This window comes from Scomber japonicus, chromosome 5 (assembly GCF_027409825.1).
Source record: "Scomber japonicus isolate fScoJap1 chromosome 5, fScoJap1.pri, whole genome shotgun sequence".
Classification (NCBI taxonomy): Eukaryota; Metazoa; Chordata; class Actinopteri; order Scombriformes; family Scombridae; genus Scomber; species Scomber japonicus.
In genome coordinates, this window is record NC_070582.1 from 35,148,418 (window position 1) to 35,175,135 (window position 26,718).

A 26,718-nucleotide genomic window follows, 5' to 3' on the forward strand; every position below is an offset into this window, starting at 1 on the left:
TGTTTTCTGATCTGTCTTCCCAAACTGTGTATACATTGCAGTTTGAAAATTATAATAACAATAATAATACTAATAATTAAAACAATACTACTAATAATAACTCTATTTGTATAGCAGTTTCCATACACTAAATGCAGCTTAAAGCTGCAGTTGGTAACTTTGAGGAGAGAGAGGACTTAGCATCAAATTTGAAGAAGTACAACTTTCAGATCCCTCCACCTCCCTCTCCGCTGCACTCCTGCCCTGCCTCCAAAGTCCCTCCCCCAGAGGAGGCTGACGTGCACACAATCGGTAATACATGAACTACACTCCACACAGCTAGATATAAAACGCTTTACAGTGACTTTCACATGGCTTTACCTTATCTAGAAACTCGGAGATATGAGCTTGACCGAGCTGAAAAGGAAGGGGGAGGGGCCTGTATGTGTGAGCAGTGATCGACAGCTGTCAGACACTCCATCAGACACAATCCTGGCTATGATTGGGTCTTTTTTTCCGCCGCGGTGGATTCTGGCAATTTGCAGTAGGAGCAGTAGGCGGGGCTAAATGAGCCTGTTTTTCTTTTTTACAGATTACTAGTTTCATGTAATGCTGTCTTTACATAGTGACAGTCTTAGCAAATATGACAAAGTTAGTTTTATAAGACTTACCAACTGCAGCTTTAAAGTGCTTTACAATAAATTCAATTACATTCACCGAGAGCTTCACTTAAAAGGAACTTAAAATGAGCATAGAGCAATGTTAAAAAAGAACAAAACACAAAGAGGAAATAAAAACGTGCATAGTAAAGGTAGCTAATAGAGTAAAGACATATAATAAATATTTAAAATAACGTAAAATACAACTATTATAAAAGTGAATCAGGTTATGGGACAGGCATTGTCATGGTTTAAAAAAACCCTGTGTAGACTCATGTTTGGAAACAGGAAAAGAACAGTCACCTCCTGTGTTAAAGTCTGATGCTTTGTAGACCCACCCTTGCCTCCTACCTCAGCTGAATTTATTTATGTAGTATGGATTTGCTTCAGCACAGGGCTTCTTTCTCTTGCACCTTGGATCCTGTTGTGGTTCAAGTCAGCCAGAACTTCTTTAATTTCTCTGTTGGCTCCAAACAAATTGGTGCCATTATCAGATCTAATACTTGATACTTGTCTCCATCTACAGATGAATCTCCATATGGCATTTATACTCTGCTGGTCAAGCAGGTGAAGATGAGTCCATACCTTTTGAGAATATTTCTTCCTCTTTTGATATTGACGGGACCAAAGTAGTCTACCCCCACGTTAAATGGTGCTTCATCAGGTAAGACTCTCCTTTGGTAACTTTGCCATCTTTTGTTCAACAACCTTTCCTCCTTGGGCGTCTGCATGTGACACATTTGGATATGACTTTCTTTGCAGCTGTGTTGGCATTTATTATCCAGTATTTTTTCCTGAGATGCCACACCATGTGATTCCTTCCTACGTGTCCCAGCTGTTGATGGATGTGGTGCAGAATAAGCATGGAAACATATTATCCTTGGACAGGATCTATATAGTTTCCTACGGCATTGCAGCTCTGCTCAACTGACCACTCACTCTCAGTACTCCGTCCTCCCATACTGGATCAAGTTTGTACAGTTGACCGTCCTTTTTTTTTCCTTCCAAATGCGCTCTCCAGTGGAAGCCTGTCCTTGTCCAAATCAAGCTCTTTCACTTCCTTTACTTTGCTTTCCTCTGGAATTGATGTTAAAACCGTGTGGCTGTTGCTCATCTTTGAGAGGTTAAATCCTCCTTTGCGACAGAGTTTAGTCAGGTCTTTCACCATCTGTACTGCTTCTTCTTCCGAAGACAAGGGCTTTAAGCAATCATCCACATAGGAATTGCAGTTGATTGTACTAAACACTTCAGGAGAAAAGTGAGGCTAGTTGTCATCTGCCGTTTTCCTTAGTGCATAATTGGCGCAGCTCGGTGATGACACAGCTCCAAACTGGTGAACTATCATGTGATATTCCACTGGAGCTTGCTTAGTGTCACCCTGAGGCCACCACAGAAATCGGAGAAAATTCATGTCATGACTTGGACCTGATGGGACATCGCTTGAATATCAACCATCACAGCAACTGCCTCCTGTTGGAATCTGATAGGATGCCAATGAGGGAGTTTGTCAGATTGGGAACTGGTAACAATTGACAATTTGGTGATGTTCCCTTGTACACTGCTCCACAATCAAACACCACTCGCAACCTTTCTTTACCGAGGTGGTATACACCACAGTGTGGAATATACCAGACTTTTCCATCATTCTGATTCAGTTCTTCTGCTACAACAACTTCAGCAAAGCCATGGTCAATTACATCACTGAGAAAAGATATATATTCCTCTTTAAACTTCTCATTTTTTCCAAACTTCCTCTTCAGGCTCATGAAGTGCTGTTCTGCAATACAGCAGTTGTTTGGTAGGATGGAATTTTCATGCCTGAAAGGCAAGTCAAGGGTATAATAGCCATCTTTCAGCACTGCTGAGCTGTCAGCAATATTCATGAATTTAATGTCTTCTCTTGACATTTCGACAATGACGATAATCATTTAAACAACTAATGCTTTTTTGCTTGGGAATAGGCATGATGGTTGTTGCTTTGAGACAAGTTGGGACAACAGTGTGGTTCAGGGAAAGCTTGAAGATGTTAGTGAAGACCTCTGCCAACTGATCTGCACATGCCTGAAGTACCCAACCCGGAACGTCGTCTGGTCCAGTTGCCTTCGTTGTGTTGATGTTGCCCAGTGCCCTCCTGACCTCATTTGAGTTCATAATGAGTGCCTGATGATCTGATGCCAGCCTGTCCATTACCCTGGCGGTGTTATCTGCATCAAAGCGAGCAAAGAACCTGTTAAGGTCCTTAACAGCTCCAATCAGTGCTCTCAAAACAGTCTTGTAGTTGTGTTGTTGCATCATCAGGCCACATTAACTTCTCTGCTAGTTGGCTTAGCTCTGCTGATGAGTGGTGTGTAAGCTGGCAACATTAACAGAGAGAGGTGATTAGACTGTCCAAAGTGAGGGCATTGATCATGTTCGTGTAGACACAGGGCCGTTTCAAGGAATTTGGGGGCCCCAAGCAAAATGAACTTGGAGGCCCCCCCCCCCCCACCACCACCACCACCACCCACCGACACCGACACCCCCTGGACCACAGCAAAAAAAAAACCTACGCCCCGCCCGCCCAAAGCCTACAGGAACCACAGCATAGACACACTGTTGAAGTTCAACCACACATTATATCAATAAAATATTTCTTAATAGTGCAAATACTGCTTACAAATGTTGCATATAGGCTACTGCACACATAGTATGTTTACTTATTTTATTTGAACATTTGCAATCAACATATAAACAAACTGCAAATTCGGTATTAAATATAAAATCCAACATAGATAAAAGTACACACACACATATAAGATTAACCGTTAAAAAATATGCAAAATATCTACATCTGCTGTTTGCAAGCCTTGGCTTCAGCAAAGGCAACCACAATGTCCTCCATGTCCAAAGACCTGCGAACATCACGCTCAATTGACATAACGGCCAGTCCTGTGAGCCTCTCTTGGCTCATGGTGGACCTCATATATGTCTTTATCAGCTTCAAAGTAGGGCTGAGGCGACGCGTCGACGTAATCGATTACGCTGACGCAAAAAATACGTCGACGCAAAAACTGTACGTCGATGCGTCGTTTGAAAACAAAAAACGAGTAGCGGTAGAGGCAGCAGCAACGCAAGTGAGTCAGTTGACTCTGATCAATGTAAAAAACGAACTCGTAATTCTGTACCTGGCTGCCACATCAATGCTAACATTCCTCCACTCCAATGCATGACTACATCATGTCTTGGATTAAACACACACACTACACACACATAGACACACATTACACACCGTATTCTAGAGTGAAAAGGCAGAGTGTATGTTCCTATGAATGAAGAGCAGTTTATCCTCTTAATGCACGCTGTTCCTCTTACGGGACGGGACGGATGTTAGTAGGTAGCGACACGTTCTTCTGAATGTTTTAAACAGCAACCCTTAAACATATATATTCATGCCGTGCATTGTTAGAAAGCTTAGATTGTCCTGATTCATTCAAGACCACTCACACATTGTATGGTTGCTCACAGCCGTAATAGTATTAGCAATTAGCTCGGCTAGCCACTCAGCTAAAGTAAGAACAGCTATAATGCTACATACCTTCAAAGTCTTCCCTTTATCCACAACGATCATCTTATGACACAGGACTTTTTGTACAGCTCACCAAGTATCCATTCTTGTGAAATATGAAATCCGTTTCCATAAAACCGGAATACTTTCCTCAATATGTCCATGTAACGTAATAACACAAATAACAAACCATACATGGTCCGTTTAGGTCATTTCCTGACCTGCGCGTCCATCTCAGAGTACACGTGACTCGATGTTTACAACCGTGAGCCTCTTCTGCTTCTGACGACACCACTCACAAGCCAATCAGTGCTCAGGCAGTACATGCCTCCAAAGCCAATGAGGACATGTGACCGACGACAACGACAACTAGGCTTTGATTGACAGCTGTTCCAGCCTATGGAAATATTCGGTGAAATGACGTTGATAACCTTTTAGCCAATAGTCTGAGGTTTCCATCGGTGTATGACGTCGTTTAGGCTAAAAACATAAAAAATAGGGGCGTGTATTAAGAGGTTATATTTTGTTGGTTTAAAAAGAACACTGCTGCTGTTTATATTTCAACTACGAACTAGGAACATAGGTCCCGGGGAACATAGGTACAGTGTGGGGGGGCCCCTTGAGGGGGATTCCGATAACAGTGTCGCTGCACTTTCCTGCATTGACCATCACAGCATTAAAGGGACGCGCACACAGTTTGTCGTTGCATTCAATTCAAAACCAGTCGTTGTCTGGGGGCCCCCGGCCAGCTCGGGGCCCCAGGCAATTGCTTGATTTGCCTGTCCTGTTGCGACGGGCCTGTGAAGACATGATCTAATGTGTTATCACCCCTGGTTGGACATTTAACATTTTGATAGAAACTGGGTAGGACTGACCTGAGATTAGTTTGATTAAAGTTCTTCTACTACAATCCTTCAGGGTGGGAATTTTGTTGTTTATTGCTGCTAGATGCAGGTCCAGCATTAGCATGCGGTGGGATGTAAACAGCCATCATAAAAACACATTTCACCAGAATATATTCCACGTGGTGTGTGAGTCTTTTTATGACAGTAGAGTCCGTACACCAGTCATTGTTTACATACATACAGAGCCCACCACCTCTCTTGATTAACCAGTATTTCCACAATGTTTGCAATGGAAATTCGATTGGTGGTTACAGCAGAATAGCTAGTGTCGTCACTTCCACCTCGAAGTGGACCATTAAGAACCCATCCCACTTTGGTTCTCACCACATAGGGTCCGCCTCCCTGGCTATTAACCAATTCCCATGGTTTCATCATTTCAGATGCATTGGTTCCAATGAGCAAGTCTATATCAGAGTCAATTTCAACATCTTCCTGCTCGGGAATAGCTCTGTCACAGGCATGCATTTTTGTGTGAAACTTCAGGCAACTCAATGACGTCATTCCTGTCCAGTCCAGACACTGCCAGACCTGATATCACATGAGTCCACAGTCTTTTCCTGACCCATTGTTCTTAACAGAATGCGGGTTCTTCGTCTGCTTGCATTCAACCTCTGAGCTAGACTGTTTGTGCAGAATGTACCAGTGCTACCAGGGTCCAAGCAGGCGTAGGTCTGCAACACCTTGTCACCTTTTAGACACTTTACTTGGACTGGGACAATAGAAAGGATGCTGTCGTCCCCACAACCGGCCCCAATATGGCCACATGTCTGGAGTGCAGCAGTTGCAGTAAATACTGTTGATTTACCTGGCTGTTTTGATTGTTCTGAGGATGTTTCTTTATCCTGATGTTCAATATGGAGAATTCCCAGATGCTTTTGGCTGCACGCATTACATTCCTACAGTCTCTGCTAATATGGCCTATCTGCAAATAGCCAAAGCAGATTCCCTTCTCCTTGATGAAGCTGATCTTTTAAAATGAGTGACCACTTTTGTTACAGAACAAACAGCCTTGATAAGTAGAGATGGGGAAAGAGCTTTCCTTTTTCTCTGTCCATGCTGACTTAGCTTTTTCCTCTATTTCAATAACATTGGTGGCAAAACTGCTTCCTTTGTGACTTTTTGTTTCCTTTATTTGCCTTCGCGAGAAACCTTTAGCTGAAGTTACAGGTTGTGTATCATGAATGTTGCCAAACAAGCGATCTGATACAATCCTGACTTGTTTTTTAATAGCTGACAAGATCAGGAATGTAAGAAGCTGCAGTAGGATTGAGATTGCTGATGGGCTGAGCCTTGTCAAAATAAGAGTGCATTCCATCTGACACTCTAGAATCACTCCTTTATGCATTAGCTTCCAAAACACTGATTTTAGCATTAGCAGCTGCCATCTCAGTTTCTAACTCCAGTCTTTCCTTTTCCTTCCTCAGTTGTTCCTCTTGTGCCTCTATTAGATGTTTTTTCTTCAATGCTGCAGCACGTTCCATAAGAGCACATTTTCTACAAAGTCATTATAGATTGTCATTGCTGTGTGAAACCACTTGTTTTGCCTTTCCACTTCATCCTGGGATATAGGGATGCTTAAGAAAGACTCATCTGTCTTTGGGAAGCAGTTGCACAGGTAGGGGACCAAGTTTCAAGTTTCTAGCTCATTCCATCTCATTGGAATTTGAGCTGAAGTGATAGTTTTCTTCTTAAGAATCACCAACAGCTTGGACAGTCCTTGGCCACCTCTAAACTGATTTGCAAAACACTGTGTCGAAAATTGTAGTTTCAACTGAAACATTTAACTATCATTCTGGGATTAAAGTACTAACTTCCAGATTTCAGGGTTTGGGGAGTATGGAAGACTTTTTATTTGTTTGGGGTAGGGTGTAGAAAAACATTTACAATGTGTTTATGGATGTGAATGTAAAAATCCTCAAACCAAAGCTGAAATTCAGCACTTTGTGCTCATCCCTGCATCATTTGAAATCAAATGTGGTGGATAACAGAGCCCCCCCAAACGTTTGTTCACTGTACTTTACAGTACAGAAATTTGTAAGAATTAATACATTCATATTTTACTTACATTAATGATGACAGCCACTTTTGCTACCCCTCTTAGGATGTTGTACCATATACCTGTAGACATAACAATATGTATTAACTGTTGATAAGTAATAAGAATTATTTATTGCTTGCGCTGTGAAGATAATGAAAATGTTTTCCTCAGCTTGTAGGTTGGAAGAAATGTAACTACAGAAACATTTAAAACATTTCACCAGGATCCAACTGTATTCTTTCTACTATCGGATACATTCATGCATTTATGTATTTTTATAAGAGCTATGTTGAATATAACCCACCAATGTCTTTGGCTCTTGCTGCCACTGGTCGACGCAATTCAGTCACAAATTTCTTGGCATCAAGTCGTATTTCGATGATGTTGTTTAGCAGAGCAAAAAGCGGAGCCAGGGGGAAGGATGCCACAAACAATGTGACAAAACCAAACTGAATGACTGGACACAGAACAAGACAAAAGAATATATTAGAAGAGAATCACTCCTAAATCAGTCTTATATTTGTGATCAAATCCAGACTAAAATGATGAAATATATTTTGTTTGGCTTTGGTAATACAGTCAATTGTACTGGAAACCATTCTTCTCCAGTTCAGAAATGTGGCAAGACAATGTGTACATACAATTTGCAATGAGAATGTGCACACATCATGCATACTGAACACAATGGAGGTAAAGAATAAGGTGGCAGTTTTTGTTTGATAGTGTCACTTCTTTTTTTTTTTTTTACATCAGCATTACATAGACCTACATCACATAGACAGTACTTTTGAGTCTTATGTATAAATCTGATGGTGAGGCCACTTTTAATATGCCTGGTGGTGCTCTGGATACAACTAATCCACTTTCTGCAAAGCATTTCAGAGTTCAACGCATTGCAGCTTTAGAAACAGCTTGGCACCAACAAAGCAATTTGATATCTCACACTTTGACTAAGTTCTGATGCTATATTAAATGCTACTCAGTAAGCTATGGTCTGCTGGAAACTTGAGGCACAGCCATATTTATAAGAAGAAACCACTTGCAGCAAGTTCAGTTACTTGAATGAGGCTCTGATGTGTAGATCAAGATGAAGAAAGTAGTACTTTATTAATCCCTGTGGGGAAATTGATACAATGCATTTGACCCATCCTATACACACCAACTAGGAAGAGTTTGCGCCAATATTAATGTTAATTTTTTCATCAAATGAAACTGATTTCACAGCAACTGCAGGGTTGAGTGGAGATGTGTGGGGGTGTTTATTTGTGGTGTTGAATGTAACCGCTGTGAAACAATCAGAAAATAACATTTTAATGAACTGGTTCACTGAGTTTCTCGGCGCCCACGCTCCCTCTCATCATTCACTCTCGAACCACACTGCACACAACAGTGTCAGCTCCGCCCTGCACCGTCATGCCAGTGTTGATCTGACTCTGTGACTATACCTCTGCAGGTGGCTCTGTACCTTTTATACAGAACAGCAAGGCAGAGTAAAGGTGCAGCATTCCCGCCTTGAATGGCCCACAGTCAATGATTAATAAATCACTGAGAAACAAAACACAGCAATGGCTACATTTTTGTTCTTTCTTTATCACACAACGCATGTTGGCTATTTCAGCACCAGATGGTGTCTAACTTTTTTTCTTCATACTGTAACAATTTAAAGATGTTTACATTTATAAGCTCTATCAAGGGCATCGCCTCTGTGTTTAGGAGGAAATATTTATTTACTTACTAATTGGTTACTTAGTTAAGTTTAATAAATCTGAATCAGTCCAATTTCTGAAATTTCTCCAGCATCAGGGACCATCCTGATATTCACTCCATATTCACTTGGTTTCTATGGTTATGATATTAAAAAGGGGAATTAAAGGGAATGAATACTTTAGGTTTAATTCAGTTAAGCTCTTAACCTAACACCAGCCTGATTAAATGAGAGATGGTTTAGTCTGCCTACTTTTCAGAAGACGAACTGTCAGCTGTCCGTGGTTTCGGGATTTTGGCAGAGTTCAGAGGGATGCGATCTCGTTGGGCTCCAAAGGTTCCCGAAAAGGCTGTCTCTCAGATACAGGCGGTGAGCACTTGAGATGGTTTGGTGCTTTTGGTGATGATGAGGGTAACTGATTTAATTTAGTTTGTTGCTCAATAAACTTTAAAAGTCAGTGCTGGCCAAGACGGATTCTCAAAGTCCGTCAAACAAAACATAGAGGAATAGTTGGGAAGTTAAGATAAGGGAAGTAAAGCTGAGAAAAAGACACTAAGACTTGCGTGTCCTGCCTTTTTTTATGAAGGGGTTTGAGCCTCCAGAAGGGACCCATCTCTGAGGGGTCAGATTCAGCCTGCACCAAGGGCTCAGATTCTGCCTCCGCCGCTGGCCTACAGAGGGGTCCTGTCTCCGTCGCCAACCTCCTGAGGGATCTCGTCTCCATCTCTGCCACTGGCCTCCTGAAGGGTTCCGTGTCCATCTCCAACCTCCAGAGGGGTCCCTTCTCGGGTTCTGCCCCCGCCACTGACCTCCTGCCCTGCCTTCAGAGAGGTTCCGCCTCTGCTTCTGGGTTCTGAAGATTTCCGCCTTTGCAGACGGCCTCCTGCAGGGTTCTGCCTTAGCCTTCAGATCCAGTTCCCTATACTTCTTGGGCCCAGTGTGCAGACAGCCTTGGCTGTCGGCAAAGTGGCAAGGAGGTGACCCTCTCGTTCCACGGGGGAAAGCCAACGTGGTGGCGCTCAGCCAAGAACTTGTGATAATCCCCACATCTGCCTGTGCTTTTCATCCTGGGCAACTCTGGGTCCGGCCCCTCTCCAGGAGTTTGGTTTTCAGAGCCGGTGCTCCTTCCCCTCCAGAGAGGTGAATTCCATGTTCCCAGAGCCAACTTACGACGCAAAGGCCCATGCCTAAAAATCTTGTCATGATCTATTATTTCTCCATTAACTGTTATTATGGATGTATATGATGTTATGATGTATAAAATTAATGCAAGGTAAAATTCCTTGAGTGTTCGGTTTGATATATTTCTGTTATATCTATTTTTCCTGAAACTTTGGTTTAATACACAGTATATGGACATTTTAGTGCAGTTGATCATGCTGATGATCAAATCTCATGAATACATGAACAGGTGACATTCAACAGGCTAAAATAAGCAATTTATTACAAGTTTGTTTAGTGAAAAGCGCTCCCTGAATCTGAATTGTAACACATGTACAAGCAAGGTGGTCTCCCCCTTGGATTTCACTTTATGTTCTTAATCACTCACACATTCAATTCAAATGAAGCAGACATAGTGGTATAAAATCTTACCATTTCATAGTCGGGAGACTAAGAAATGCCCACAATTCGATATTAGGTGTTAGCAAGTATCTATGTTATCTATCTATGATTTTAATCTACACAAGGTTAAAGGCCACCTTTAATCATTCTTCTAGTGTTTTATTTGTTTTTGGCTAAGGCCACAATTTGCGCACACACACATAGACACACACACACACACACACACAAAGTGTGATGGGTTCATGTGCACGGATATGTTCGTGTGTAGTACTGACTCATTTCCATATATTCAGGTGTTAACCCAGCAAATGGTTCGAGGAAGTGGTCAATTTCATATCTCTGCAGCTTCTTCTGCCTCTCTTCTTCTTGAAAAGCCCCTTGCTTTGACCGGATGAAGCGAATCAGCTTCTTTAGTTTCCTGAGAAACATACGTAGAAGAAATGTGAACACACAAGCATGCATATACTTTCTGTCTTTCTTCTATTCTCATTTTGCCATGCTGACCTGTTAATGGTGGACAGGTATATGTTTAGATTAATTTAGCTTTAGTTTGTTTCTTAAAACAGACATACTGGCTACTGTTTTACAGACAACGGTGTTTAATAAAAGGGATATCAGACTGTTTTTTCTGTTCATTATAGCCTGTAGGAATGTCTGAATTTGCACAAATTTGAGAAGAAAGACGTAATATTCCATGTGCTCGTGGGCTACATGTGGATACATGTAACACATTTATTTAATAATAGAGCCCTTGTTCCTAACAGGGACAGCAGTTTCAAAAAAGGTTTCATGTTCAGCATTGCATATTTCATGACACAATTTAAAAGAAAGTAAAATGTTGATGCATACTTACGGTATTCCAATCTCAAAAAGGTTATTCTGAATTAGCTGCTTCCCCAACATGGTGATGCTCAGCTGGATACACAGCTCCATCAGACAGCCTCCATGAGCACACTGTAAAACAGAAGTTCACCACAGCAAAAATTCATTTTAACAAGTAATGCAAAATTTTACAATTGATCAGGATAAATAGCTTATGAATGACAGCTCTTGACCAGATGCTGAGTTTTTTTAATTTCAAAACACATTTTCTATCCTGTATTACAAGAATAATTCTGCATGATTCTATGGATACACCTCCTACACAAACATGTACGTGGCATACAAGCTCACAAAGGTGAGTAAGGTCACTGCAGCCAAAAACGCTCATTGCTGTTTGCAGCATTTGTGACTGTGCAAATGGCAAAAAGCTGCTTGATTTTTGATACATTCTTCTTTTCAAGTTTCAATTATAGCCACTTTATGTTTTAACAGTGCTAATTTGTTTTGATTGCTTGACATTTTCCTAATGACTCAAACTTTAGTTGAGAATTTTTAAATAACACCGAAATATTTATGCTTACTCACCCTATTTCGTTTAATGAAAAGCACTGTGTTGGTATGAGTTTTTCATCCTTCAGCCGCTGGGAGATGCAGACCAATAGTCAGGCAAGTCTCTGCTGATTGTCTTATTGATGTGCATGCATTTGATACCCAGGTTTTCAGGTGGATCATTAAATATTAAGAGAGGTACATGGACCATGAGAAATATTAAGCATTATGGTATACTCATTTTCCAGTTTTGAGATGGTGATATCAATCAACAAAGCCAAACTATTTAGAGGGTGGGGATTGATTCTTGACCATAAAACCTTGTAACACTGTAATAACGTGTCTAAATGAAAGATTCATTTACTTAGGTAGTCACAAAACTTTTGACCGCATTTCACTCTCTTCTAGAGAGAGAGCGAGACAGAGCGAGAGAGAGAGAGAGAGAGAGAGCCAACTCTGTTTGACTGAGAGGGTAAATAGCTGTTCATCAACGAACTACTTCCAAGAATGCCTGAACACGCTAAGAACGTCGAAGCCCAAGAAGCTAACGACAATGCTAATGCTAGTGTGCAACAAGCAATACTACCAGCCATCAGTGAACTCAGAGAGGAAGTTATGGGGAAAATTTCAAGTACTGCATCTGCCCACTCAGACCAACTTCGCGGGCTACAGGACACCGTGGAAAAGATGAGTACCACGGTGGAGGCTACAGCGTACCGAGTAACAGAGTTAGAATCTGCGGTGAGTGGCCATTCCGATGCTATTAGCACCCTGGAGGCAGAGATGCTTGCAGTGAAAAGAGAGATGTCTACTCTAAAGGAGCGGTGCAAGGACCTGGAGGCGAGGTCTTGCCGCTGCAATGTCCGAATTATGGGAGTGAAGGAGGGACGGGAGGACGGCGAAAGAATGTCCAACTTTGTAGCACGTCTGCTGAAAGAGGCACTGGCCCTCGACAAGTCACCACTCTTGGACCGAGCACACCGTAGTCTTTGCAGCAAGCCCACGGTTGAGAACGCATGGCCCCGGGCGATAATTGTTCGATGCCATTACTTTGAGGAAAAAGAAACTATTCTTCGCAAGGCAACGGAGCGCCGTCCGATTACAACAAGATCTCGATCCTCCCGGACTATATGCAGGCGGTGAGCAGGCAGCGGGTGGCTTTTACTGAAGTAAGGGCGCTGCTGCGAAACTATGAGCAAATCCGTTATGGTCTCCTGTTCCAGCCACACTGAGGATTGCCACCCCGAATGGGAAAGAAGCTCGTTTCAAGGACCCGGGACAGGCTAAAGACTTCATAGTGAAAAACCTGACACCAAAAGTGGACTAGATATACACAGGTGGACAACATTGTTGGTACCCCTCTCTTAATGAAAGAAAACCCCACAATGGTCACTGGAATAACTTGAAACTGACAAAAGTAATAATAAATAAAAATTTACTGAATTACTTTTGAATTGTGGTTCAACAGAATTATTTTAAAAAACAAACTAATGAAACAGGCCTGGACAAAAATGATGGTACCCCTAGAAAAGATTGAAAATAATTTGACCATAGGGACATGTTAAACTAAGGTGTGTCCTCTAATTAGCATCATAGGTGTCTTCAATCTTGTAACCAGTCAGTCTGCCTATTTAAAGGGTGACAAGTAGTCACTGTGCTGTTTGGTGAGATAGTGTGTACCACACTGAACTTGAACCACAGGAAGCCAAGGAGAGAGTTGTCTCAGGAGATTAGAAAGAAAATTATAGACAAGCATGTTAAAGGTAAAGGCTATAAGACCATCTCCAAGCAGCTTGATGTTCCTGTGACTACAGTTGCACATATAATTCAGAAGTTTAAAGTCGACGGCACTGTAGCCAACCTCCCTGGACTTGGCCGCAGGAGGAAAATTGATGACAAAATGAAGTGACGGATAATACGAATGGTAACCAAAGAGCCCAGAACAACCTCCAAAGAAATTAAAGGTGAACTCGTAGGTCAAGGTACATCAGTGTCACATCGCACCATCCGTCGTTGTTTGAGCCAAAGTGGACTTTATGGGAGACGACCAAGGAGGACACCACTGTTGAAAGCAAATTACAAAAAAGCGAGACTGGAATTTGCCACAATGCATATTGACAAGCCACAAAGCTTCTGGGAGAATGTCCTTTGGACAGATGAGACAAAACTGGAGCTTTTTGGCAAGGCACATCAGCTCTATGTTCACAGGCGCAAAAATGAAGCATACCAAGAAAAGAACACTGTCCCTACTGTGAAACATGGAGGAGGCTTGGTTATGTTCTGGGGCTGCTTTGCTACATCTGGCACAGGGTGTCTTGAATCTCAAGACTATCAAGGCATTCTGGAGTGAAATGTGCTGCCTAGTGTCAGAAAGCTTGGTCTCACTCGCAGGTCATGGGTCTTCCAACAGGATAATGACCCAAAACACACAGCTAAAAACACCCAAGAATGACTAAGAGCAAGACATTGGACTATTCTGAAGTGGCCTTCTATGAGCCCTGATCTAAATCCTATTGAATATCTGTGGAAGGAGCTGAAACATGCCGTCTGGAGAAGGCACCCTTCAAACCTGAGACAACTGGAGCAGTTTGCTCACGAGGAATGGGCCAAAATACCTGTTGACAGGTGCAGAAGTCTCATTTAGAGTTACAAAAATCGTTTGATTGCAGTGATTGCCTCAAAAGGTTGTGCAACAAAATATTAAGTTAAGGGTACCATCATTTTTGTCCAGGCCTGTTTCATTAGTTTGTTTTTTAAAATAATTCTGTTGAACCACAATTCAAAAGCAATGTCTGATTTTCATTGGTTAACTTTCAGTAAATGTTTATTTATTATTATTTTGTCAGTTTCAAGTTATTTCAGTGACCATTGTGGGATTTTCTTTCATTAAGAGAGGGGTACCAACAATTTTGTCCACGTGTGTATAAAAGATGGTGAGAGGCACTCTCGTTTCTCCTTCTCCCATTTTCAGTTTTTGGTCAAATTGTGAACAATCAAACTGCATTATCATGTGTTTACATAAAGGTATTATGCCCCGTTTGAGCTAGGCTGTCATGGTCATTTGAAGGCAATTGAGCCGGATTTGGACTTGGACTATGATTAGTCTTGGTCAATTTTTATTTTTTTTGGTGTTGTTTCGTTTGTTTGGTTATGTATCTGAGGTCACTGTTTATGGCATATGAGGTTTTGAATATGTTGTTCGAGGTTAATGCTAGATTGTCTTGAACACCTTTTTATGTTTGTTTGCCTTTTTATGTTATGCTTTCCCTTTACACTTTCTTCACTGGGTCATGTATATTGTGCTGGGTTTTGTACTTCTCTCAAGTATATGTTACAGTACAGGAGGATGGCTGTATGGTAGGAGTCTCAAACTCCCAGCCCGGGGGCCACATCCGGCCCGCGGCCCCCCTAGCTCCGGCCCGCGACTTGACGTTAATAGTTCAAAGCAATTTAGCCCTTCAAGTCCCCCTCCCACCGTACAAGAATACTTTTGTGTGCAATTTAATTTAAATAATAATTAATACATGATAAATAAGTAATAGGTTACAATAAATAATAAAATTCATGATTTCACGGGAAGTGCTGACGACATGAAAGAGCAGCGCCGAAGAAGAAAAGTAAATTGTAAAGCAGCCCCGAAGAAGAAAAGTAAACCGTTACGTAGCGCCGAAGAAGAAAAGGAAAATAGTGGAAGAAGCTCAAGATGTCGCTCTCCAAAAACAAGAGAAAAGTGGATGACGAACACAGACAATTCCAAGAAAGGTGGACGTCACAGTATTTTTTTTGTGAGTTCGGTGGAAATGGCATTTGCCTAATATGTAAAGAGAAAGTTGCCGTTCTGAAGGAATATAATCTCAAGCGACATTACACGACTAAACACGGAGAGCAGTATGATAAATACAGCGGAGACGACAGGAAAAGGCGAGCCGAGCAGCTACAAAAAGGACTGTTATCCCAGCAAGAACTGTTCCACAAAGCTGCTAAGGATGCAGATGCTGCACTGGAAGCAAGTCACGTGGTCAGCGAATTAATCGCGAAGGCGGGAAAGCCATTCACCGAGGGTCAGTTTCTGAAGGACTGCATGCTACGAGTTGCTGATATTCTGTGTCCCGAAAAGAAAAGTCGGCAAATACTGTGGCAGAGCGGATTAATGGACTTTCAGGTAATATCTATGAACAGTTACGGGACAAAGCAAAACGCTTCACTGCATTCTCTGTGGCACTTGACGAAAGTACCGATGCAACCGACAAAGCTCAGCTTGCAATTTTCATCAGGGGAGTGGGTGACAGGTTTGAAGTGACAGAAGAGTTGCTGAGTGTGTGTCCGATGCATGGCCACACTAAAGATATATATATATATTTCAGCAACTGTGTGACGCAATGGAGCGGCTTGGTCTGCCCTGGAACAGATTGGTGGGAATTACAACCGACGGCGCAGCGTCGATGACCGGGAAAAAAAACGGACTGGTTGTGCTGGTTCAGAGAAAGTTAGCGGAGGAGAACTCAGACCCAGCGATCGCCCTGCACTGCATCATACACCAGCACGCGCTGTCCAGCAAATGTTTGAAATTTGAACACGTCATGTCTGTCGTCGTCAAGTGTGTGAATTACATCAAGTCCAGAGGATTACAGCACCGCCAGTTCTGGGCTTTTTTGGAAGAAATCGAAGCATCGTATGGTGATGTACTGTATTTTACTGAGGTTCGCTGGCTCAGCAGAGGGAATGTGCTGAGGAGATTTTTTGAGCTAAGAGCTGAAATTAAGAAATTCATGGAGGACGGCAGACTGGATGTTCGTGAACTAGATGATCCAAAGTGGATAATGGATCTGGCATTCCTTGTGGATGTAACACAACAACTAAACATCCTGACCTTAAAGCTGCAGGGTCCTGGTCAGCTCATCACAACAGCCTATGACAGCGTGAAGGCCTTCTGCACAAAACTGAGACTGTGGAAAACTGTCTGCAAAAAACCTCTGCCATTTCTCTGCATGCAGATCATTGGCGGAAGAGGGAACAGTATTTGAAGGTGATGAATATGTCTCTGCTATTGAAAACCTGCAGCAAGAGTTTGATGAGCGATTTGCAGATTTCAAGGCTCACAGTGACACTTTCCAGCTGTTTGCAGACCCCTTCTCAGCTGACGTGGAGAGTGTCCCCAGCATGTTGCAAACTGAACTTATTGACTTACAGTGCAACAGTGAGCTGAAAACTAAATTCAGAGAGGCACAGGGAAAAGCAGACAAGACTGGTGAGTTCCTCAGAGAGCTGCCCCCATCATTCCCAGAGCTGTCCAGAGTTTTCAGTCATGTTATGTGTCTTTTTGGAAGCACATATGTGTGTGAGAAACTGTTCTCTGCAATGAACTTTAATAAAAGCAAGTACAGAACGAGGCTTACAGATGCCCATCTTGAGTCTGTACTCAGAGTTTCAACTGCAACGTCCGTCAGAGTAAATGTAGCTCAGCTCTGTGAACAAAAGCGCTCGCAGGTATCCAGCAAGAAATAAACCACAAATGTTGAGTGAAATGTTAAGTTATTTACATGTTAAGTTAATGTTAAGGTGGGAAAAAAATGCACTAACTGCTAAAATGTGCACAAAGCTAGAGTCTTTTTTGTGTTACTGTGAATTTAATAGTTATGTTATTATATTATTGAAGCAAGACTTTTTGTGAGTGTTATGAAGACAATATTAACAGAAGTGTTAGGCTATCAGTTCATTAAATGTTAGGCCTATAGTTTTTTGAAGAATCAGACCAAAAATATTTGCACTTGTGAATTTATTACTTGTGTAATATTGTTATTATACAATAGTTGAAAATAAACCCTGTTTTCAGAAATAATTATGACGACTTCCGGTTATGGCGGCTTAGCGAACGGTCGGGTCAATTCAGCCCTCCGGTATATTCTGAGATTTAACTACGAGTAAGGCCCTTTTCATAGCTTTTGGGAAACGTTCGGGAGACGTTCACTAGGGAAGCACAATGTCGACACCGAAAGCCTTTGGACCAGGATACCAAGAAAAGAAACCGACTTACAACCTGAGAGACTCTAAAGCGTCGGCCCCAGATAGCAGCAAGCTAACGCTAGCAATGGCTGCCAGCAACACATTACACACTTCGGTTCCGCCCGCGTGGTTCTCCGCCGAAATGCATAAGTTCGCGGAAACAATTCAAACCTCCGTCACGACCCGACTACACCAAGTGGACGCCGCACTGGAAAAGATGAGTGAAGCCATTCACACAACAAACACGAGAGTCACCGCACTGGAAGCCAAGAGCTCCGAATACGAGGCCGCCGTTGTGGACCTGCGCCAGGGGCTGACGGAGCTGGAGCGGCAACAGCAAAAAGAAGTGATGGAGCTCAAACATAAACTGGACGACTATGAAAACAGGCAACGCCGCAAAAATCTGAGAGTTGTGGGGTTCCCGCTGGGAGTGGAAGGGACTAACGCTGTGGACTTTTTGGAAAAATGGCTACCGGAGATCCTGGGACTCTCTGGCCCGATAGAGATAGAGAGAGCCCACCGCGCACAGCTGAGACGCCCAAACGAGCAAGGAGCGCCCAGAGCCTTCGTTCTCAAACTCCTCCGCTACAGGGATGTGACCCAGATACTAGACGCCTCCCGCAAAAAGGAGAGCTATACTACGGCAACTCCAAGATCATGATATTTCCTGACCTCTCGCCCAGGCTACATCAAAAGAGAATGGCTTTCACCCCCCTGAAAAAACAGCTCCGACAAGCAGGAGTGAAATACGGGATGCTGTACCCGGCCATACTCAGAGTGGACACGCGATCAGGTGGGACCAAGTCGTTTGACTCAGCGGAGGCAGCCTCTTCGTTCCTGCAGAGAGAATACCCGGAGGTAATCTCATCACGTTAAACAGGACATAAACGGTATTTATGGAAAAGACGCACAGAGCCCAATAATACTCAAGACTGCTATTGATTTTAAAAGGGACTATCTGTCAAGTTAAGTTTAAGTAACATATTTGGAAAACTGCGTCGTTGGTCTGAGCACTGGTTTCAAAGTTAGGCTAATTGATTTCCAAACTGTGTATACGGTAAGTTATCTGACAATAGACAGATCCCTCTCTTTTCTTTTTTTTTCCTTTAAAAAAAAAAAAAAAAAATCATTTACAGTCTGTAAGCAGCTGAGATATTTTGTTACCCTTTTTGTCATATTCTCTATATTGTGCTAATTTTGGACTCAATTATAAACATACATTATTCTGAGTATATTGGGCAGAATAGTTTGTTACGGTTCAGATTGAATGTAAACAATCAAAAAGCATAAGTTTCATGCAATCCAGCCACTGCCTCCAATATAGGGTCTACTCAGAGACTTATATGTATCAATGCTGGAGGGCTGATGACAACCTCACTATGTTCACAACGCCTTCATCACTGCATAAGTTCAGTGTAGGTAAGAAGACCTCGATAGGAAATGAGGTCATTATAATAGGGATTAGTTATTACTGGTTTATTCAGATGTGTCTTTTTTTTTTTTTTTCTTTTTTCTTTTTTCTCTTTTCTTTCTTTTTTTCCTTTTTGCCCCTTCCTTCCACATTTTATTTGCAACAGTCGGGTATGTGGACTCTGCTATATATTGCCAGTCAACTTAGTTCCCATATTAATATTACTTAAATAATGACAAGTACACCCATGCAATACAGATGCTTAACCCTCAATGTTAAAGGTATCAATCATTGCATAAAAAGAAAACGTATCATTAATTACTTAAAGCAAAATCAGATAGACATAGCCTTACTGCAAGAAACTCATTTGAATGATGCCGAGCACTCAAAGTTAAAACAAGGTGGCTTCAACCAGGTGTTCTTCGCTTCCTTTACCTCACGAGCTAGAGGAGTGGCTATATTAATTAGCAAAAAAATTCCGTTCAGACTGGAGTCCACCTGCAAAGACAGAGGAGGGCGATGGGTGATTATTCAAGGCTCCATTCTCTCTCAATCTATCACCTTAGTCAACATATATGCACCCAACTATGATGATCCTCAGTTTTTCCATGATATTTTTTTTAATCTACCAAATCCTCCTGACGAAACTTTCATTGGTGGGGATTTCAATCTAGTGCTTGATCCTATCCTAGACAGGTCTTCAGCAAAGCAAACTACCCTAAAACAAGCAGCAAAAACATTAAAAATAGAGCTCCGAAACTCCGGCCTCTGTGATATATGGCGTATGCAGAATCAACGGACAAAGGAGTACTCCTTTTATTCTCCAGTCCATGACAGCTACTCAAGAATTGATCTCTTCCTGGTCCCTGTAGCTAAAGCTCATACAATCCCCCCTTGTGAATATTTAGCAAGAACTATCTCCGACCACTCTGGGCTTCTGGTTACGATCCCTACTACCGAGGCATCTGGTTTTCTTAAAAGATGGCGTTTCAACTCTTATTTACTCAACGATTCCGAATTTATAGAATTTGTTAATAAACACCTAGACCTTTTTTTCGAAATAAATCAGAATTCTGCCTCACCTAATTTTGTTTGGGAATCAATGAAAGCCTACATAAGAGGTCAAATCATATCATACACCTCTGGCAAACGTAAAATATATAGTTCAAAGGTGGACTCTCTGGAAAAAGAAATAAAAGAACTCGAAGAGCAACATCTAACATTACGTAACACAGAAACCAAACAAAGACTCAGGTCAAAACAATTAGAATACAACACTATAACTACTCAGAAAATAGAGAATGCAATGAGAAGGACAAAGCAAAGATTCTATGAGCAAGGGGATAAAGCCGGCAAACTCCTTGCCTGGCAGATTCGTCGGGAGGAAGCTCAAAAAGAAATACATATTTTGAAATCAGGTTCTAATACAATTACCAACCCCAAAGAGATAAACAATATGTTTAAAAAATTTTATGAAGCTCTCTACTCTACTCAAGGTAATTTTCCTGAAAAAACAAAAAACTTTCTAGATAAATATGACCTCAAAAAGCTTAATGAGGGAGCTAGGGAGAGCATGGAAGGAGTTATCACAGAAAAAGAAATATCAGAAGCCATCTCCAAAATTAAGTCAGGGAAATCCCCTGGTTTGGACGGCTTTCCCATTGAATTCTTCAAGACTTTTCTCCCTAAACTACTTAAACCTTTGCTATTGATGTATAATCATGCTATTGAAAATGGAAGACTGCCAGAATCTTTAGAACTGGCGCTAATTACGGTTCTACCTAAACCTGGGAAGGACCCGAAACTATGCAGCTCATACCGACCGATTTCACTTCTATCCACAGATTATAAAATATTCTCTAAAATACTATCACTGCGATTAGAAAAACATATCCCAGATTTAATACATTTGGACCAAACTGGATTTATCCAGAATCGCTCCCCATTTGATAATGTCAGAAGGCTTTTCAACATCATCCACGCCTCTGAGACAGATAACTCTCCTACAATTGCTGTGTCGTTAGATGCGGAGAAAGCTTTCGACCGTGTAGAATGGCCCTATCTTTTTGATGTAATGAATTGAATGAATTTTGGCCCTACTTTTATTAAATTGGTTAAGATGTTATACAGATGCCCAATGGCTCAAATTCAAACAAATAATGATATTTCTTCTAAAATTACCCTCTCACGCTCCACAAGACAAGGCTGCGGTCTCTCGCCTTTGCTATTCGCGCTGGCAATAGAACCATTAGCGACAGCAATAAGATCCCATCCATTAATTAAAGGTAAACAGATGGGGGGCACCACCCACAAAATTTCGTTATATGCGGACGATATCCTAATTTATTTAACAGAACCGGAATCGTCAATACCCACATTATTAGAAACATTAACCGGATTCGGTGTTATCTCTGGATATAAGATGAATCTCAGTAAGAGCGTTGTTATGCCACTTAACACAGCGGGGTCTCAAATATTGAGACATAACATACCCTTTCAATGGTGCTCTGAGAAATTAACATATCTGGGCCTTCAGATCCCCAATGTATGCTCAAAGACTTTCTCTCTAAACTATTTACCTTTATTTAAAAAAACTGAAGCGGAGCTTAACAGGTGGATGAACCTTCCTCTGTCTTTGATGGGTCGAATCAGCTGTATCAAAATGACTATCCTACCGAAATTTCTTTTTCTGTTCCAGATGCTACCCACTGCGATACCTAAATACTTCTTTAAACAGCTACACTCAGCTATATCTAGATTACTTTTGTCTTGCATCGATCCCATATGTTCCTTCACTCAAACAACTTTGTACGCTGACAACAAACCCATTCATAAAACACACCTACAAAATGTGGTCTGATTTACGTAAAAAGACCCAAAGTAGCCAACCCTTATATGACCTTACTCCCTTCCATGCGAATCCGTTTCTACCAAAGGTCCTAAGAGATGGCATCACCCAGGCGTGGTTCACAAAGGGAATTAGGACATTTGGGGACTTGTACAAAAATGGGGTCCTAGAGTCATTTGAAAATCTTACAGCCAGGTACAGCCTTGATAAAAAGCACTTCTTTAAATTTTTGCAACTCAAGCATTATATTCGAACAGAACAGGGGGGCAGACTTCTACCAGTTAAAAAACAACCCCTAGATGATATATTGAGCAGCAAAAAGGAGCTCAAGGGGTTTATATCTCACATGTATGCTGGTATTAACAGTCTGTTCGAAAAGGAGGGACTTAAGGTTAGGGAAAAATGGGAGGCTGACCTGTCACATAACTTTGAAGATGCTGATTGGACTGAGTTATGTGAAAAGGCCCAGCGCTTTTCCCATAATAGTAAACATATATTAACCCAATATAATCTAATACATAGAGTCTATTTCACCCCCGAAAGACTACACAAGATAAATCAGACAATCTCTCAATACTGTCCAAGATGCAAATCCGAAGTTGGCTCTCTTCTTCATATGTTCTGGTCTTGTTCACAATTATTCAACTACTGGGAAACAATACTTAGAACCATATCCAAGACAACTAAAATAAATATTCCATCTGAACCAAGGTTAATTTTATTAGGGGACACATCGATGCTGCCTGTAAGGGGCAACAAAATCATATTCATAAAAATAGCCTTGACAACAGCTAATAAATGTATAGCTCTTAAGTGGAAGGATGAGCACCCGCCCCCACCCTCACTCTGGCTTAGTGAACTGACCTCTTGTATCCCCAACGAAAAAATAATGTACAACCTAAAACAAAGGCCAGATAAATTTGAAGGAGTATGGGGAGGTCTAATGGAGCATCTGAATACAGCAGACATAGCTGATTGAAGAGTCACGCCAAAGATAGACATAGTTGCCGACTAGAGAAATCTAACTATCTATATTTGTTTAACTTCTCCTTTTACTAATCAATGTATTTTCACTATGTACTTTTCTCCATTTGTTCTATCTCATTATTAATCTATTTATTACTACTTGTTGTCATTATCACTATTTTTATTTATTTATTTACTTTTATTTATTCTATATATATATATATTTTTGTACCTATTCTATGTCTTGATCCTACTGTATTATAATTTGTATTAACTGTAAGTACATTTTTGATATACAGTATACCAGTAATGGGAAACGGGGGGAGGGAACGGGAGGGGGGTTCGGGTTGAAAAAAATATGTTCACAATGAGCCACTGAAACACTTGTCTTGAATATGGAAAAATTCAATAAACAGAATGTTCAAAAAAAAAGAAATAATTATGACTTTTATTATATATATGTACGTCTGAAGTGGCCCCCCACTGAGATGACAATGCCAATAGTGGCCCCCAGCTCATTTGAGTTTGAGTCCCCTGCTGTATGGGTCTCTGGGTCAGACGGATCAAAAGACATGCTGGAGGGCAGAAGTTTGGGCTCATTGGCAACATTGAATAGGTCATTCTTACTATGACTACGAGCAGCAATAAGGTGTCAGGGGTTGGGATCAGAGTTGTGAGCTGGAATGTGCGAGGGCTTAACCATCCAATTAAACGTAATAAGGTGTTCCTTCATTTAAATAAATTAAAGGGCGACATAGTGTACTTTCAGGAAACACACTTATTGAAAAAGGATCAGAACAGAATTAAAAGAGCAGGTTTTACACAAATCTATCATTCCTCTTTTAACTGCAAAGCTAGGGGTGTGGTAATAATGTTATACAGATCGATACAATTTAACGAACTTACATACAATTCAAGACAAAGACGGACGTTATGTAATTGTACAAGGAACTCTAGGTAACACACCTGTAATATTAAAATATAAATATTCAAAATATTTATGCCCCTAATTGGGATAACAGACAATTATTTCAAAATATATTCTTGCTCCTTCCTGACCTTGACAAGGTACAATTTAATACTTGGGGGGGATTTCAATTGTGTTCTGCATCCAACACTAGACCGCTCTCATCCAAGTCACAACACTGGCACTTCATTAAATAACTCTGCTCAGTGTATTAACGCATTTCTGCAGACCTATGGGATGGTGGATCCTTGGAGGTTTAAACACCCAGCATCAAAACAGTTCTATTTTTTCCCCCACAATCATATTCCAGAATTGATTACTTTTTATTGGACCGCAGACTTCTCCCCTGCTTAATTTCGACAGACTATGAAACAATAGTAATATCAGACCACAGTCCCGTAATCTTAAATCTCAGTTTCCCAGACATACTGTAGTACCTCCCAGGCCACTATGGTGGCTCAACACAAGACTTTTGGCAGATGAGGAATTTGTGCAGTTCATCAAATTCACAAATTCATTTTTTCCTTGAGACAAACAGTTGACCAGATATAAGTTACACCCTCCCTCATTTAAGGCCTTTATAAGGGGGCAAATAATTTCCTATAGTGCAAGTCGCTCTAAAATAAAATTTAAACGCTTGTCAGACATTAGTGACAGACTCAAATCAATTGATCAGTGTCAATCAGTCTCACCATCTGCAGATCTTTTGAGATCTGTTCATCATGTTCTTGATGAATGAAATGGCCATAGACATGCATTTGAAATCACGACAGCAATATTTTGAACACGGAGAAAGGGCCAGTAAGATGTTAACTCATCAGCTGAAACAAATGGCTGCAGCAAATTACATATCAGCAATTAAGGATAAGAACGGTAACATTGTCACAGATCAATTGGGAATTAGCAACCAATTTAAGACATTTTATGAGGAGTTATACACCTCTGAACACTGTGAAGAAGGGCTAGTGGAAGATTTCCACTATCAGGGTTCCCGTGTTAGAAGATGCAGACAGAGACAGTATAGAGGGTGGAGTACAGCTAATGGAAATAGAACAGGCAGTTAAGAAAATGAAGCTGGGGAAATCCCCAGGGCCGGATGCATTTCCAATAGAATTCTAACGAACTAACCCTTTATTATGTAAAGTTTATGACAAAGCCTTCAGGGTCCAATCCCTTTCTCCGACAATGACACAGGCGACCATCTCAGTGCTTCTCAAGAGGGATAAAGACCCGTTGCAATGTGAATCTTATCGTCCAGTGAGCTTGCTTTGCTGTGACTATATATTAACTAGAGTATTAGCATGCAGATCAGAGCGAGTGCTAGACAAAATCATTCACTGCGATCAAACAGGGTTTATAAGGGGTAGACAGCTATACAGTAATCTTCGTCGAATATACAATGTAATGTATCTTCCAGGGAATGATAATGTCCTTGAGGTTATTATTGCATTGGACGCTCATAAAGCATTTGACAGAATCGAGCATAGATATTTGCTTTCGGCCCTCAAAAATTTTGGATTTGGACCTTCTTTTTGCTCTTGGCAGGTGTACAACAAATTCACCCCACAGGCTGCAGTTAGGACTAACAACAATATGTCGAAATATTTATTCTTGTTTAGAGGAACTAGACAGGGGTGTCCCCTATCCCCTCTACTCTTTGATGTTGCCATTGACCCCTTGGCTGTTTCACTGAGATGCGACAACACTTTGACAAGTATTAGCAGAGTAGGTCACAAACACAAACTTTCGTTATATGCCGAGGACCTCCTTCTTTTTTTTTCTGACCCCAGGAATGCCTTTCCAAGTGCTCTGAAAACCATCACTGATTTTGGATTAATTTCAGGATACAAAATAAATATGGCAAAAAGCCTAATCTTCCCAGTCAATGATAAAGCTAGCCAGATGCAATTGGAGACTTATCCATTTAAAATGAGTTGTAAAGATAAATTTACCTATTTGGGAGTGTTGGTGACCAAACATTATAGGGACTTGTTCAAACATAATTTCAAACCAGCTCTAATACAGGCGAAAAAAGACATAGAACGATGGTCAACACTTCCTCTGTCAATGGCAGGACCCATAAATTCAGTAAAGATGGTAATAATGCCAAAATTATCTTCCAAACTATGCCACTATTCATAGAAAAGTCATTTTTTAAAGAACTGGATAGGGCTACTTCGTTGTATATATGGAATAAGAAGATACCACGTATCAGAAAGGAGTGCTTCGAAAGGCGGAAGGAGGGTTAGCCATGCCAAATTACATGCATTACTACTGGGCAGCTAACACTTCTAAGTTGAACATTCTGATGTGGCCTCCTGAAAGTGAACAAATGCCCCTTTGGGCACTTATGGAACAGCGTTCCTAAAGTCCAATAGCACTGAGCTCCTTAATCTGTGCTCCACTGCCAATGAGTAAAAGGCTGCTTGGGCACAACCCGGTGACACAAGGATCACTTAAGATATGGAAACAAGAATCCATTTTGGGTGCAAACAAGGCCTCCCTTTAGCTCCCATCTCAGCAAACGCCCTCTTCCCACCATCTTTGATTGACACAAGTTTTCAGCCTTGGACAAGAAAAGTTGTAGGCTTGGTCAGGGATTTCTTTAAAGAAGGCAATTTCATGTCATTTCAGCAGTTAAAAACAACTTGATATTCCACAATCACATTTTTTCAGATATCTGCAGGTCCAAAGCTTTATCAAAAAACACTTTTCTCCTTCTCTTCAAAAGCAGCTGGTTGGAAGAATGCTTGACAGCT

The 26,718-nt window shown here is 41.2% G+C and overlaps 1 protein-coding gene across 1 annotated transcript in view; it reads right to left on the reverse strand.

Moving 5' to 3' along the window:
- The window catches only part of LOC128359522 (anoctamin-1-like), a 151,741-nt gene that overhangs the window by 25,095 nt on the left and 99,928 nt on the right, over nt 1–26,718 (reverse strand). Inside the window, exons 20-23 of the mRNA XM_053320014.1 lie at nt 11,247–11,347; nt 10,669–10,811; nt 7,430–7,582; nt 7,153–7,205 (exon numbers count right to left, since the gene is read on the reverse strand). Coding sequence (XP_053175989.1) covers nt 7,153–7,205; nt 7,430–7,582; nt 10,669–10,811; nt 11,247–11,347 — 450 coding nt within the window. The remainder of the gene's footprint in view (nt 1–7,152; nt 7,206–7,429; nt 7,583–10,668; nt 10,812–11,246; nt 11,348–26,718) is intronic.